The 12795-nt window shown below is 40.3% G+C and overlaps 1 protein-coding gene across 1 annotated transcript in view; it reads right to left on the bottom strand.

The window, feature by feature from the left end:
* Nucleotides 1–12795, bottom strand: part of ADAMTS12 (ADAM metallopeptidase with thrombospondin type 1 motif 12) — a 172316-nt gene that overhangs the window by 66487 nt on the left and 93034 nt on the right. The window contains exons 5-9 of the mRNA XM_074812055.1: nt 11553–11636; nt 8725–8849; nt 7270–7419; nt 4579–4722; nt 3771–3915 (exon numbers count right to left, since the gene is read on the bottom strand). Coding sequence (XP_074668156.1) covers nt 3771–3915; nt 4579–4722; nt 7270–7419; nt 8725–8849; nt 11553–11636 — 648 coding nt within the window. The remainder of the gene's footprint in view (nt 1–3770; nt 3916–4578; nt 4723–7269; nt 7420–8724; nt 8850–11552; nt 11637–12795) is intronic.

The raw sequence follows: 12795 nt of genomic DNA on the forward strand, positions 1-12795 counted from the left end.
ACCTTGGTTTTTATCTAGAACACTGGAAAGAAAGCTGATAGTACAAAACATCTCAAAGCACTCCAAATCTCCAGTTGGAATACAATGACTGGGGCATTGCACCTTGGCTCATTTAGCTGCTTTCAGGCAAAGTATACAAGTCAAAGTTTGGTTTGCAGTTCCCTGTTTGTAGTTCGAGAGCAGCAATACTTAGCAACTCCTTGTGAAGCCACCGTTGTCAGGTTCTTAAGACAGAGCTACCCACATGTTCTGGCTGATAAATTTTCTTTCATTATTAAATTAATTCTTATATTTTAACTCTGGTATATAGAATATGTTTTGTGCTTTTTAGTGTATAAAGTGCTCTCCTGCACTGCGCTTCAAATAGAGAAAGGCACAGAAATCAAACACGACTTTCCACTGACAGTTACATTTTTGTAAGATGCATTCATAGATTTCAAAGTCAAGAGTTTACAAAGGAAATTCTTTAGCTTTGCGAGAATCTTTCCATATTGATCTCCATGTACCAGAGCTTTTTTCCATCTTTCAGAATACTGGAATAAAAACAGTACAAGAAAAAGCACTGTTTACTGTATGCTTTTGCAGATAACAGCCAGAAATTCATGACTCTCCCATGGACACGCTGCAAGGCAAGGCAAGTGATTTTTATCATCAGCAATACAGTATACACTTTCCACCCAGTCTATGAGATCAGGGTCTGTGTCTCAAAGTGAAGTCCAAAAAAACCCAGTTTCACTGAAGTCAATGGAAGTTTTGGAGATAAAGAGAGGGCAATAAGATAAGGTTTTTGAGCTCCAATGGCCTGTCCCATAGGAAGCTATGGATCTATCTACCACTTGGAAAATTCCTCCCCCTAAGTTGTATTTTGTTTTTCTTTTCCTTATTAGAGGGACAATATTTATGTACTTCACAAGATGCTTAGAGGACTTACTACCTAAATGGTTTGTGGGAACCACTACCTGAATTCTAAACCTCAGTCTTTGCTAAGTGTAATCACTAAAGCCTTGGCATCTTCAGCTAAATGCAGATTCTTCTCTCAGAAAGACTCCGTGGATTGAATTCAGTCAGACTTTAAAAGTTACAGAACAAATGTAGCCTGGTCAGTGAGACACTCTTAAGGAAACAGGGGAAAGGCAAAGAACAGTCACACCTCTTACACAAAATGACTATAGCAATCATTCAGCATGCCAGGCAGACTGTACTATTCACAATTGCTTTCTTTGCCAGTGCAGCTACCTGCAAAACATAGGCCTTCCAGTAAAAGCCAAAATGAGATGATACCAATTAATTTTCTGATGTATGTCTAGCTGTAAAATTAGTTAATCAGGAGATGTTGAATGTAAAGGCCTACTGGATTCAAATCCCAGGACAGATAGAATGAACCAATACTGCAAAGTTACACTTTAATTTTCTATCTGTACCAACAGACAAATTACAGTAACTGAGGAAACTGGAACAGCAGGTAATGAATGCAATCTTTCAATACCTGCTTCAGATTCAGCAGTTGCAGTTCAGCATTGGTAATCCTGTTATCTATTAAGGCTGAGAAGATTCATCAGAAATAATCTCTCTAACTCAAGTGTAGATGAAGATACACATAATTATCTGAATGGAATAAACAGTCAACATCAGCAGTCCCCAATCCACAGCTGTGCACAACACCTTCCCTAAAAAACACTCCAGCACTGCTGATAGCCATAATGCCACTTCTGCCAGAGTCCTGTTTAACAGGGGGAGCAAGCTGGATGCTGTCTGCAAAGTTTTCTGCATATTGCTGCTCAAAACACAGCAAAAATTAGTGATCACTTTGCTAGATTAGCACTTGAAACAACTGTTTCTGAACTGTTCTATGTAGAAAGTAGCTGCATGGAGCCAAATACCTCTGAACATGCAAGGTACAGTTAAAACACCATACCACTGCACCTTAGCTAATATAACCTGTTACACTGCCATGGCTTCTAGCTTTTGTAGTGAGTTGTGCTGCTGTGACTATACTGCTCCTTTGCATCTCCACAAAACAAATGTTTTGCTGTGCTGGGAAACAAACCCCAGGGAACTTTATAAATTACATATTTCCACATCAAAATCTCATGTTTGATGGGAAGAGCAAAAGAGCAACTGACATCATCTACCTGGATTTGTGCAAAGCATCTGACACTGTCCCACACGACATCCTTGTCTCTAAATTGGAGAGACATGGATTTGACTGAGGGACCACTCGGTGGATAAGGAACTGGCTGAAAGAGTGGTGGTCAATGGCTCAATGTCCAAGTAGAGAGCAGTGACAAGTGGCATTCCTCAGGGGTCAGTGTTGGGACTGGCCCTGTTTCACATCTTGATCAGCAACATGGGACAGTGGATCGAGTGCACCCTCAGCAAGTTTGCCAACAACACCAAGCTGTGGGGTGCGGTCAACATGCTGGAGGAAGGGGATGTGCCATCCAGAGGGACCTGGACAGGCCTGAGAGGTGGGCCTGTGTGAACCTCATGAAATTCAGCAAGGCCAAGTGCAAGGTCTTGCACATAGGTCAGGGCAATCCCCAGAATCAATACAGGCTGAGGGATGAAGAGACTGAGAGCAGCCCTGCAGAGAAGGACTTGGGAGTATTGGTCGATGGAAAACTAACTGAGCCAGCCATGTGTGCTCACAGGCCAGAAAGTCAACTGTATCCTGGGCTGCATCAAGAGAAGTGTGGCCAGCAGTTCGAGGGAGGGGATTCTCCTCCTCTGCTCTGCTCTCCTGAGACCCCACCTGCAGTGCTGTGTCCAGCTCTGGGGCCACCAGCATAAGAAAGACATGGACCTGCTTGAGCAGGTCCGGCAGAGGCCACAAAGATGATCAGGGAGCTGGAGCACCACCCCTGTGAGGACAGGCTGAGAGAGTTGGGGTTGTTCAGCCTGGAGAAGAGAAGGCTCTGGGGAGACATTGTTGTAGCCTATGAGGGAGGGACTCGTTCATAAGGGAGTATAGCAATAGGATGAGGGACAATGGTTTTAAACTGAAAGAGGGTAGATTTAATTAGATGTAAGGAAAAAATTCTTCACTGTGAGGGTGGTGAGACACTGGAACAGGTTGCCCAGAGAAGCTGTGGCTGCCCAGTCCCTGGCAGTGTTCAAGGCCAGGTTGGACGGGGCTTTGAGCAACCTGGTCTAGTGGAAGGTGTCCCTGCCCATGGCAGGGGGCTAGAACTAGATGGTCTTTGAGGTCCCTTCCAACCCAAACCATTCTATGACTCTTTGATTCTATGAAAATAAAGATTCCTCAAGGTACATGGACTGAGATTTCCTTTAGTTAATTAGACCATCAAGAGTGTGAAAAATAAGGACATACTGGAGGAGAGCACGACACTGATTTCTTCAGAGAACTGTTCCTGGAACTGAAGATTGGTTCCCAGAATGATGTGGTCATTTGAATGCTATAACCTTTAAACATCTTGATTTTTTAAACGGGATTTAGGCTGCATTGATAATTTACCTAAGATCAGTATTAGAGGTTTAAAACAAAAATGACTTCAGTGCTGAAGGACAGCAGAACAACAGATACCTGGCCAGACCAGTAAAGGTCTTGCAAAATACAAGGCAAACAGTGCAACAACTGCAGAATGGAATTAAAACAGCGTTAGGCAGTGCCTGCACTGCACATCTAGCTTATGAGACTCTGAACATGCTGCATTTGTAGTCAGCAGCTGAGGTTCACTGATTGCACTTCCACACTGCTCAAGAAGCTTAAATTCTTATTAGGAGAATGAAAAAAAAAATACAGCACTTACATCCACATCTTCACAGAAAGTAGCATTGGAACCATACTGAAGCTGGCACTGGTGATGCACATCATAAATCACTCCAGGAGCAATGATTGGGGATTTTAGAACTTCTTTTTGGGGGATATCATCCAGACAGAATCCCCACCCGCGGCTAAAACACAAAAACTGCATATTAAAAAAAAAAACCCATGACCACACTTTTTTGACATTTCTATACAGATACCCTTTGGAAACAGTACTTCCAGATTCCAGCTAAGATAAGCTTAAGTGCTTATCTTAGTGCTGCTAACAAATAGTACTCCATCTACTTAGGGAGGGTTACAAAGGCAAAATATAGCTTTTCAAAGTGGAAGGTTGTTATTGTTTGCAAAGTCGCTTCAGAGCACACCACAGCCTCTGCTTAAAGTTATACCATGTTGCTGCTCTTAAAATGAACATAACAAATTTGAACAAGTCATTGAAGTCAAGCACAAGTCACTGTGGCCAAAGGCAAGGTTTATGATGTTCCATCAGAGTCCTTGAAGGAAAGGCTTCTTTCTTCCTGATAACTGCAAAAAGCTGCAGGTTGCACCAAACCTGAGCTGATATGACAAGACATGAGTTCACTGCCACAAAGCAAGAATATAGCAGAGCTTTTCCAAAATACTAAGTGAGCAATAAGCTTTGGGTATGCCCTCTGTGGGAATTAACTCAAGCACACTACAAAAACCTACATCCAGTAATGTAGCAATACAGGATTTACTTTAAACTCCACATAAACATCTCATACACGTTTGTACTAATTTCAGGGAAATGCTACAACCTGATCACTCACTCTAGGAAACGTGTGATGTATTCCTTGCTGCACTGCGACCAGGTGAGTGGAGTAGGATCATACTGCAACTGTCGAGACATAATATATGGGCGCTTTCCAACAGGCTCACAGTCATTCTCTTTTCCATCATGCTGGATACCAAAACTGGAGATAAAAAACAACATGTAATAATTCCAGCTGATTGGCTGTACCACAACATGTATCTATGGTTCCACACCGTGCTTAAAAAGACACTAAGGTTGCTCCTTCCCCCTTTTTGTGAAAAAAAGCATATAGCAGATCTGACCCATAGCTTACAAAAAAAATCTACACTGCAACAGGCTTTCAAACATTTCTGTTATGTACAGAAATACTGTCCAGCACAAAATAAAGAACAAACTGCCAGAGACTATATTCAGGGGTCAAAACTATTGCACAATTGGGCCAGGAATCACAGTTTAAACCTCAGTTATGTTAAAGCTGCTAAAGCTAAGAGCTTGCTAGCTCTCAGATTCCAGTTATTTCAAACTTGTACCACTTTAACTAAGATCAGGCTTTGTTACAGTCTGTCTTACACTGTCTTAGAATCACATCTCTACTGCTTGTTTCTTTTCAAATCTCTTTTGAGACAGACACTGTTTTCCAAATTACTGAACGTTCAGTGAATTATCATCCAGCCTCCAGTCCTTCTTCCTATTCAGCTTTCTCAAACTGTGCCTTACAAACAGACTTCCATGGCAGGTATTCCCAACATGGTTCTCTACATCTTCTCTGACTTATTAAGGGATTTTTATATTCAACAACTTGTAAAAGTCATAAACATTAAAAACTTTGGGTGGGATTCAGGTGATTAAACATACATGCATCCACATCCTCTCATAGTGAAGGAGATTATCTGAAATAATAATATACAAAGATATTGATATATGAAGATGTTGATACCTACACTCTTAACATCTGAATGTGTGTAAGCCCTTGTATGAAAAAGCAGTGAAAACTGACTCAGGTCATGATTCAGTCACAGATCAGACAAAATGAGTTCAAACCACTTAATACTTTGTTTCTGGAAAAGGGAACTGTACCAGGACTGAAATGTTTCAAAAGCAGGGCATGATTCAGCCTGAATCAACTTCAGTAATGGGTCTGAGCTATAAAAGCAAGTGTGTCCCCTTATTGACAGGCTCTTTTCCATGAACAAGGTCTGTTGACACCGGAGACGACATACATCTAGAGGGACAATATGGGGAAGAGTTGACTTTTGGCATCCGTCTAAGGAATGGGTGCATGGCTTTCTTCTCATTTTTTGTTAACCTGGTCTTACAGACTTTTATTTTCCATATTTGAACTTTTTAACATACATACTCTAAGCTGGCTTGAGGGAAGGATGCCTTCATGTTAATAATAAACTGTGTAGCATTCAATTTTCTTTGTGGAGACAATTCTTACAGGCAAGGCCCTGCATCACTCCTGCAAAGGCAGGTATAGCAGTACTCTGTCTCACAGCATCCAGAGGACAGTGAGTTACCAGCCACCCAGGCTAGACCAGGAGCAGGTCACACACAGCTCTATGAGGAAGAAGTGTATTCTAATAACTAGCGTTAATGAAAAAAGCTCCCTGTCAGCAAGAGCTTGTGGGAACCAAGTAACTAAACCCAAAGCACCCAGATCCAATTGTAATGATTTCAGCATTATTTACTTATACTATTTCCTTTCTGGCAATTGAAGGGTTGAATAAAGGCCAATTAATGGGTGACAGTATCAATACTTGAGCAATCTTTGTATCAGATTATTATTATTATATCCCATCAGGAAATACAGACTTCATCCTGACTGGTGGTTGGGTGCATAATGAAAGTAATGTGATTGTAGACACAGCAGTGAACATCACCTAGCCAAGCAATATGGTCCAGATGGAAAGTGCAGGCATTATAGCCAAACTGGAGTATCCATGAGATAGGCCTCTACCCTGGGGAAAACAGCTCAGTGTCAAAACAGATTAAAAAAATCAGAATTTTTTCAGATGAGTTTAACAAATCAACTAACCAGCCAAAACACCCATGGAAATTGGAAATACTGAACAATCTAGTTTCAAGCAAACATACCCAATCACAAAAAAAGTTTAGGTGTGTCCAAAACTAAATGCCCAGGAACTTTAGTTGACTTTACCTCAGTGTATCCACAATAGCAACATTAATATACAGAAGATACCAGTTATTAAGAAATGCCCAAAAGTGACTTTATTTGTTCATCAGAAAGGAGAACAAAGATCTGATATTTCTATGAAGTTTAACTGCTTGAATTAAAAATGGTTTCTAGATAATCTGCAATATCGAAATACAATGATATAATGAAAGAGGTATGTTTTATGTAAATGATTTGAAGATTAAAGTAATAGCAATTCCATAGTAATTCAAGTATATGTTTGGAAAAATTAGCACAATTAAGTGACGCTTCTTTGTAGCTTAATTATTTCATACTGATACAATGCCCTAGTAGACTCTGTTAAAAGGGGCAGACTGAATAGTTATAAACAAAAGTCAAAGGCTTAAGAATCTTTTTCTTATTCCTTTGCTTAGAAAAAACAAACACAGTTCTGATTTTAGCAATAGAGACATTAACTCACTCCTTGTTTTGTTCCTGTCTGGCAATTTGAGTATTATATACAAACAATAAATCAAACTCAGCTAGGTCCCCATTCACTTTCAACTATACCTGTGTCCAAGTTCATGAGCAATAGTAAAAGCCAATGGAAGGCCAGAATCTTCATTGATGTTACAGCTTCTGTGAGGTTGACACATGCCTGACAGATGAGACAAACCTAAGGTTTCACAAGGACGATTCATGCCAGCACAAATGTCCTTTCTAGGATCAGAAGAGAGGCATGCCATTAAAGGAGTTTAAAACCAACTGTAGAGTCTCTCTTACATTGGGTCGTAAGTCTCCATCCTATAATGTATCAGCACTAATTTGCATTTTAAGTAAAGCATAGTATTAACACTTTTACAAGCATATATGCAACAACAACATGCACTTGTCCTGGTACTATCATATTATACTACTATAATTTGTAGCCAATATTTAAATTGCTATAGTGCCTAAATACATACATTTATTGTCAACCTGCGTAAGAAAAAGTTTTAAAATCTTCACCTCTGACAGTGTTTTGAGGTACGGTTTATTAAACTCACCATAACTCAGCTTCATTCAAGTGAACTGTTTGAAGCCTGTTTATTTGGAGAAGTAAACCACACATCATTTTGAGACTTCTTTTTCTCATTCTTAAGATTTGTGGACTCTCTTCTTTACTGTACCACTTGAGGGGTTTTTTTGGTGTTGGGGTTTTTCTTTGCCTGATAGACTTTAGCTTAGGACCTTTTTTTTTTAGAACCAATGTCTTCTCTCACTTCTGTGCAGATTGGATCCTTTTTTAGGGACCTGTAGAAGTTCTGTTTCATGCCCTGCCACAAACTCCCTATGTAACTTCAGACATCACCTTTAAGTTTTCTGTGCCTCCCCTGTTCACACATAAAAAAATATTTGTGTCTCCTTAAATACAGAGATAATATTTAAAATCATACACTTTAAAGCTTACAAATAAATGGTACTGTGTTCGCAAAACACTCCTGCATTCTCAGTTGCACCTGTGTATTACTTAGGATTTGTCGTTACAGAGTTGTTCATCTACATGCTACATTGATTTGGTATACTGCCTCAAAGAAGAATAGAGAAGTGACTGAGCACAAAATGAGGTAGGAACAAGTGTGGAAAATTACCTGAGCTCTGCAAATTACTAATCTCTTGGGACATACAGATCTCAATTTCCTGACTAAGATGCAACTATAATAAAACACCCACATGCATACATGAAGTGTTATATGTACTTTGAAAACAAGTGAAAAACTATTCCTTTAAAAGGTACAGTACGTCTAACTTTAACCACATGTTTTTATCACATAGCTCATATTCTCTGCCTGTATGAGTGTCACACACATTCACACTAGGTTATTTCTGCATTAACACTTTCAGAAACAGCATGTCTTCATCAGACCATTTTACTGGTTATATGCAGGATGAACTAAATGATAGCATAAGCCTACAAAAAATTACCATCACCAAAAAAACAGAACTGAACAATAGTCAGTCACAGCCACTGAACTGCTGTCGTACCTGGTTAGAAGGACGGCCACGTCATGGTGTGTAGGGTTGATGTCACTCTTGGGATTGACACTCTTCTGCCATTTGCAGAAACTGGCAAGTGTCTTATCAGCATGGTGAACTATCTTCAAGCCTTGCTAATGGAAAATAAAGGAAAATATTATTGTAAAGACCACACTGCATTGCAATAACATGTCAGAGATGCTAGCTGTGAAGCTGGGTAATCTCTGAAAGGTAATTGATTATGCTTTTGCCTAAAGCTTGGGCCATCATTAGAAGCAATAACATCTATTTAACTAACATTGAATATTGAGTTAAAATGTTGACATTTTTATAATTGGTACTGCTAAAGGAAAAATTAAATGCATAAATTTACATATTTTTTGGAAAGTGAGCTTCACTTAAGATCCAATACTGATTGAAAATTTCAAAGAAGCATTTTATATTCTCTTGAAAGCAAGTTTTCCTCTATAGGGAAGGTAAAGACTAATTAGTGGGGGACTTCATGCTCAAGGTTGCCACTCAATGTTATGTGAACAATGTCATGCCCAGGGAACAATTATGCTTCTAAGGGTGTACTGTTTTCACAGTATTTTTCAATTCCAAAGAAAAACAAGGCAGTCATAGATGTGTCTTTCTCATCTTATTATTATATAGTATACATGCAAGTTACTGAAATTTCTTCTGAAATTCAAAGTATGCAAAATAAATTCATTCAAAAACATATTTTCTCATTTCTGATCTTGGACATCCACTGTATCTTGTCTCAGTTTACCCAATTTAACTAATGCTTTTTACAAAGCATCTAAATAACACTGTTACCAGATAGTAATTTCTGGGTAACTTAAAACCAAATTTTGAAAGATACCCAACACTGCTGCTTCCAGCACTGCCATGCTCAACTGAACAGGTATCCATGGTTTATTAACGGAACAGTCACAGAAATTTAGCAAGTAATCTTAATTGGAGGTCACCATGGGTTCAGGTCCTAATTGTTCTGTTAAGATGAAAACTACAGTTTTTGGCCAGCCTATTCTTACACTGACAACTATAAGGAGAGAGTCTATCCTAACAATTATTTCAGAAGACACAGCCAGGCCCCATGGTTTGGTTCACTGCCTTCTATAGCACTGGGACCATCTGATCCATAAGCCACTAAGAAAACCCCCTTAATGTGTTCCTGCAGTCAGAGCAAGCTATGTCATGCACAGTGTTTTTAAAATAACTATAAAATGGTGACAATCAGCACATAGTTAAGCATGTAGCAACATATTTGTAAATGAGAAACATTGGAAACTACCAATATATAGCTAGTTTACAGCAATCAGCATCTAATTAGTCCTCATTTTTTTGTTTTGAAAGAGATCTAAAATCAAAAAGGTGTGTTTGAGTTGCACAATAAGAGATTTACTTCTACAGAGACCTGCAAATACTCTAGCATTATTTATAGCACATTCCAGTTAATGCTAGGTAATTAGATTCGGTGTGATGATGCACACATTAACATCTGTTTCCCATCTAGTCCTCCTTATATCCCATGTTCTTTTGACACTGAGGAGACTCCATTTCACACTCCTAATTTGCCTGTTTTAATTATTTCCTTGGTGATTTTATGCAGAAATACCTTAAATCATGTACTCTGTTTGTCTGGCGGGCTTTTTCATAGCAGGGGAGGGGGCTACAGCGATGACCCCTGTGAGAAACTTCTCAAAGCTCCCCTGGCTCCAAGTCGGACCCATCTCTGGCCAAGGCTGAGCCAATTAGCAACGGCGGCTGCACCTCTGTGATAATGTATTCAAGAACAACCAGAGAGGAGGTTGGGACTTATGAGGAGGAGTTATGAGAAGGACACCTATGCAAAAACTGAGGTCAGTGGAAGGAAGGGGGGGAGGAAGTGGGGGGAGGTGCACCAGAGCAGAGAGCCCCCTTGCATCCCCTGGTGAGACGGCAGGGCCAACCCCCTGCCATCCATCAAGGTCACCGGTGGAGCAGTGTTTTGCCTGCAGCCTGTGGAGGACCCCACACTAGAACAGGCAGCTGTGCCCAAAGAAGGCCAGGACCCTATGGGAAAGGAAGCCTCCACTGTTGTAGTTCAGTGCTGGGAGGACTGTTGTACGTGGGGGTGACCCATGCTGGAGCATCTCAGGAAGAGTTGCAGCTTGTGGGGAGGACTCACGATGGTAAAAGTTTGTTGAGGACTGTCTCCCATAAGAGGCAAACCATGTGGAGCAGGAGGAAAAACGCAGAGGAGTGCTTCCCCCTGCCTTGGAAGAAGAAGTGGCAGACTGACTGCATGCCCCATCCCTGCCCTGCGCGGCTGGGGTAGGAGGGAGAGATATTGGGAACAAAACTGGGCTGGGGGAAAAGGGGAGGGGTGGGGGGAAGTGTTTTTAAGATATGGTAATGCTTCTCACTGTCCCACTCTGTCTGTTAAGTGTTGTTTTTTGTCAGTGTTTTGAATTAAAGTGATGTCCTTTTCTTCCCCTAACAAGCCTGTCCTTTGCCTGTGACCATAATGGGTGAGCCACCCCTCTCTGTCCTTATCTCGATTTCTGAGCCTTTTGATTCATTTTTTCCTTCCCAGAGCTGGGAGGGAAGGGGTCAGTGAACAGCTGTGTGGTGCTTAGCTGCCCTCTGGCCTCAAACCACCACAGTCATCAGCTAAATACTCCACTATCCAGGGCAGCATTTATTCTAAAAACAGACATGCCGAAGACTAATAGAAGAGTAAAATGAACAGATTATTTTAAGCAAATAAACCCTCCTCTCCATAACTATGGCTCAATGCATTGAACTCCCAAGTTTTTTAACTGACATTTTGAGAAAAATAAAAACCTTACCTCCTCCTCCTCAAAGAGGATGAGCCGGACCAGCACAATGTGAATTGCATTGCCAATGCTTGGATCATGGAACAACCCTGTGACCTGTGCCAGAGCCAGGAGGTATGAAATTAACTGATTCCTCTATAGCAGAACAGGACTTTAGAGAGAAAACATGACATTTACTTCAAGCACACTGTTCATATTGAGGTGTGGGTGTTGTTTTGTTTTTTAAATCCTCAATGCAGTTCACTGAAAGTTTACTGAAATGCAACAAGTGTTAGAAGTACTGCAAAGGGCAGCTCTGCCAAATGAGTGATGATACAGGACTTGGCAAAAGTTACTAAACTAAAGAGCAAAAGCACACACAAGATTATTTTATGTCCATTTCCGTTTCAAGAACTTCAGTGTTCTTAAAAAGGACTAGCAGAAAAGAACCCAGTATCTCGAGTCACGTAACCCTGATGGAGTGGTCCACTCAGTGTGCAAAAAAACCAGCATATCAAATCATCCTCTTTTGATTTGATAAGAATCATCTTCTGCCACCACAAAGGAAAAATTAGTCAGTACTAGGCAAAGAGAAATCAGTTAAATGATGGATACTGTTGTGTTTTCACAGCACAGAAGAGGATAAGAACAAAAGCAAAGACAGTGAATCCATTTTAAAAAAATCCACACAAAACAAGAGCAAGAACTGAACTCAGCAAAAATTTGACCCATATTAAACGTCAGAAACATCATCACAATGCTCAATTAGGCAGGAGAAGAGGTAATAGGAATGGAAGATAGTCATAACCTATCTATATGTGAGCTATGCCATATATTACAAGAAATATGAATGGACAAAAAGGATTGTGTTTGGCTCAAAACTCTTTTGGAGAAGACTGTTAAAGGAGAAATTACCAAAATGAAGTGAAAATTGCGTTTACAAACGTCTGATTTCGATATGGGTCTTTTTCAAGGCACTAAACCAAAACCTGAATCATTGTGAGTAACCCTAACATCTCAGGTACAGACTGCACAGAAAATGTCAAGACTTGTTTGTTCCTGAATCTGATTATGACAGGGTTTTATTCCACATATTTTCTCTGTGTGGACAAAACCTCACGTGCTCAAATCAGCTTTGTGTCTGTTTAATCAGGCTCACTGCCTCAGTAGCTAGACAGACTGCTTGGGACACAGTCAGGAGCATACTGTATAAACATGAGTGACAGATCGGTTACCATGGCTAGAATTACACTATGATTAATTTCACATATATTAC

This window comes from Strix aluco, chromosome Z, assembly GCF_031877795.1.
Source record: "Strix aluco isolate bStrAlu1 chromosome Z, bStrAlu1.hap1, whole genome shotgun sequence".
NCBI lineage: Eukaryota > Metazoa > Chordata > Aves > Strigiformes > Strigidae > Strix > Strix aluco.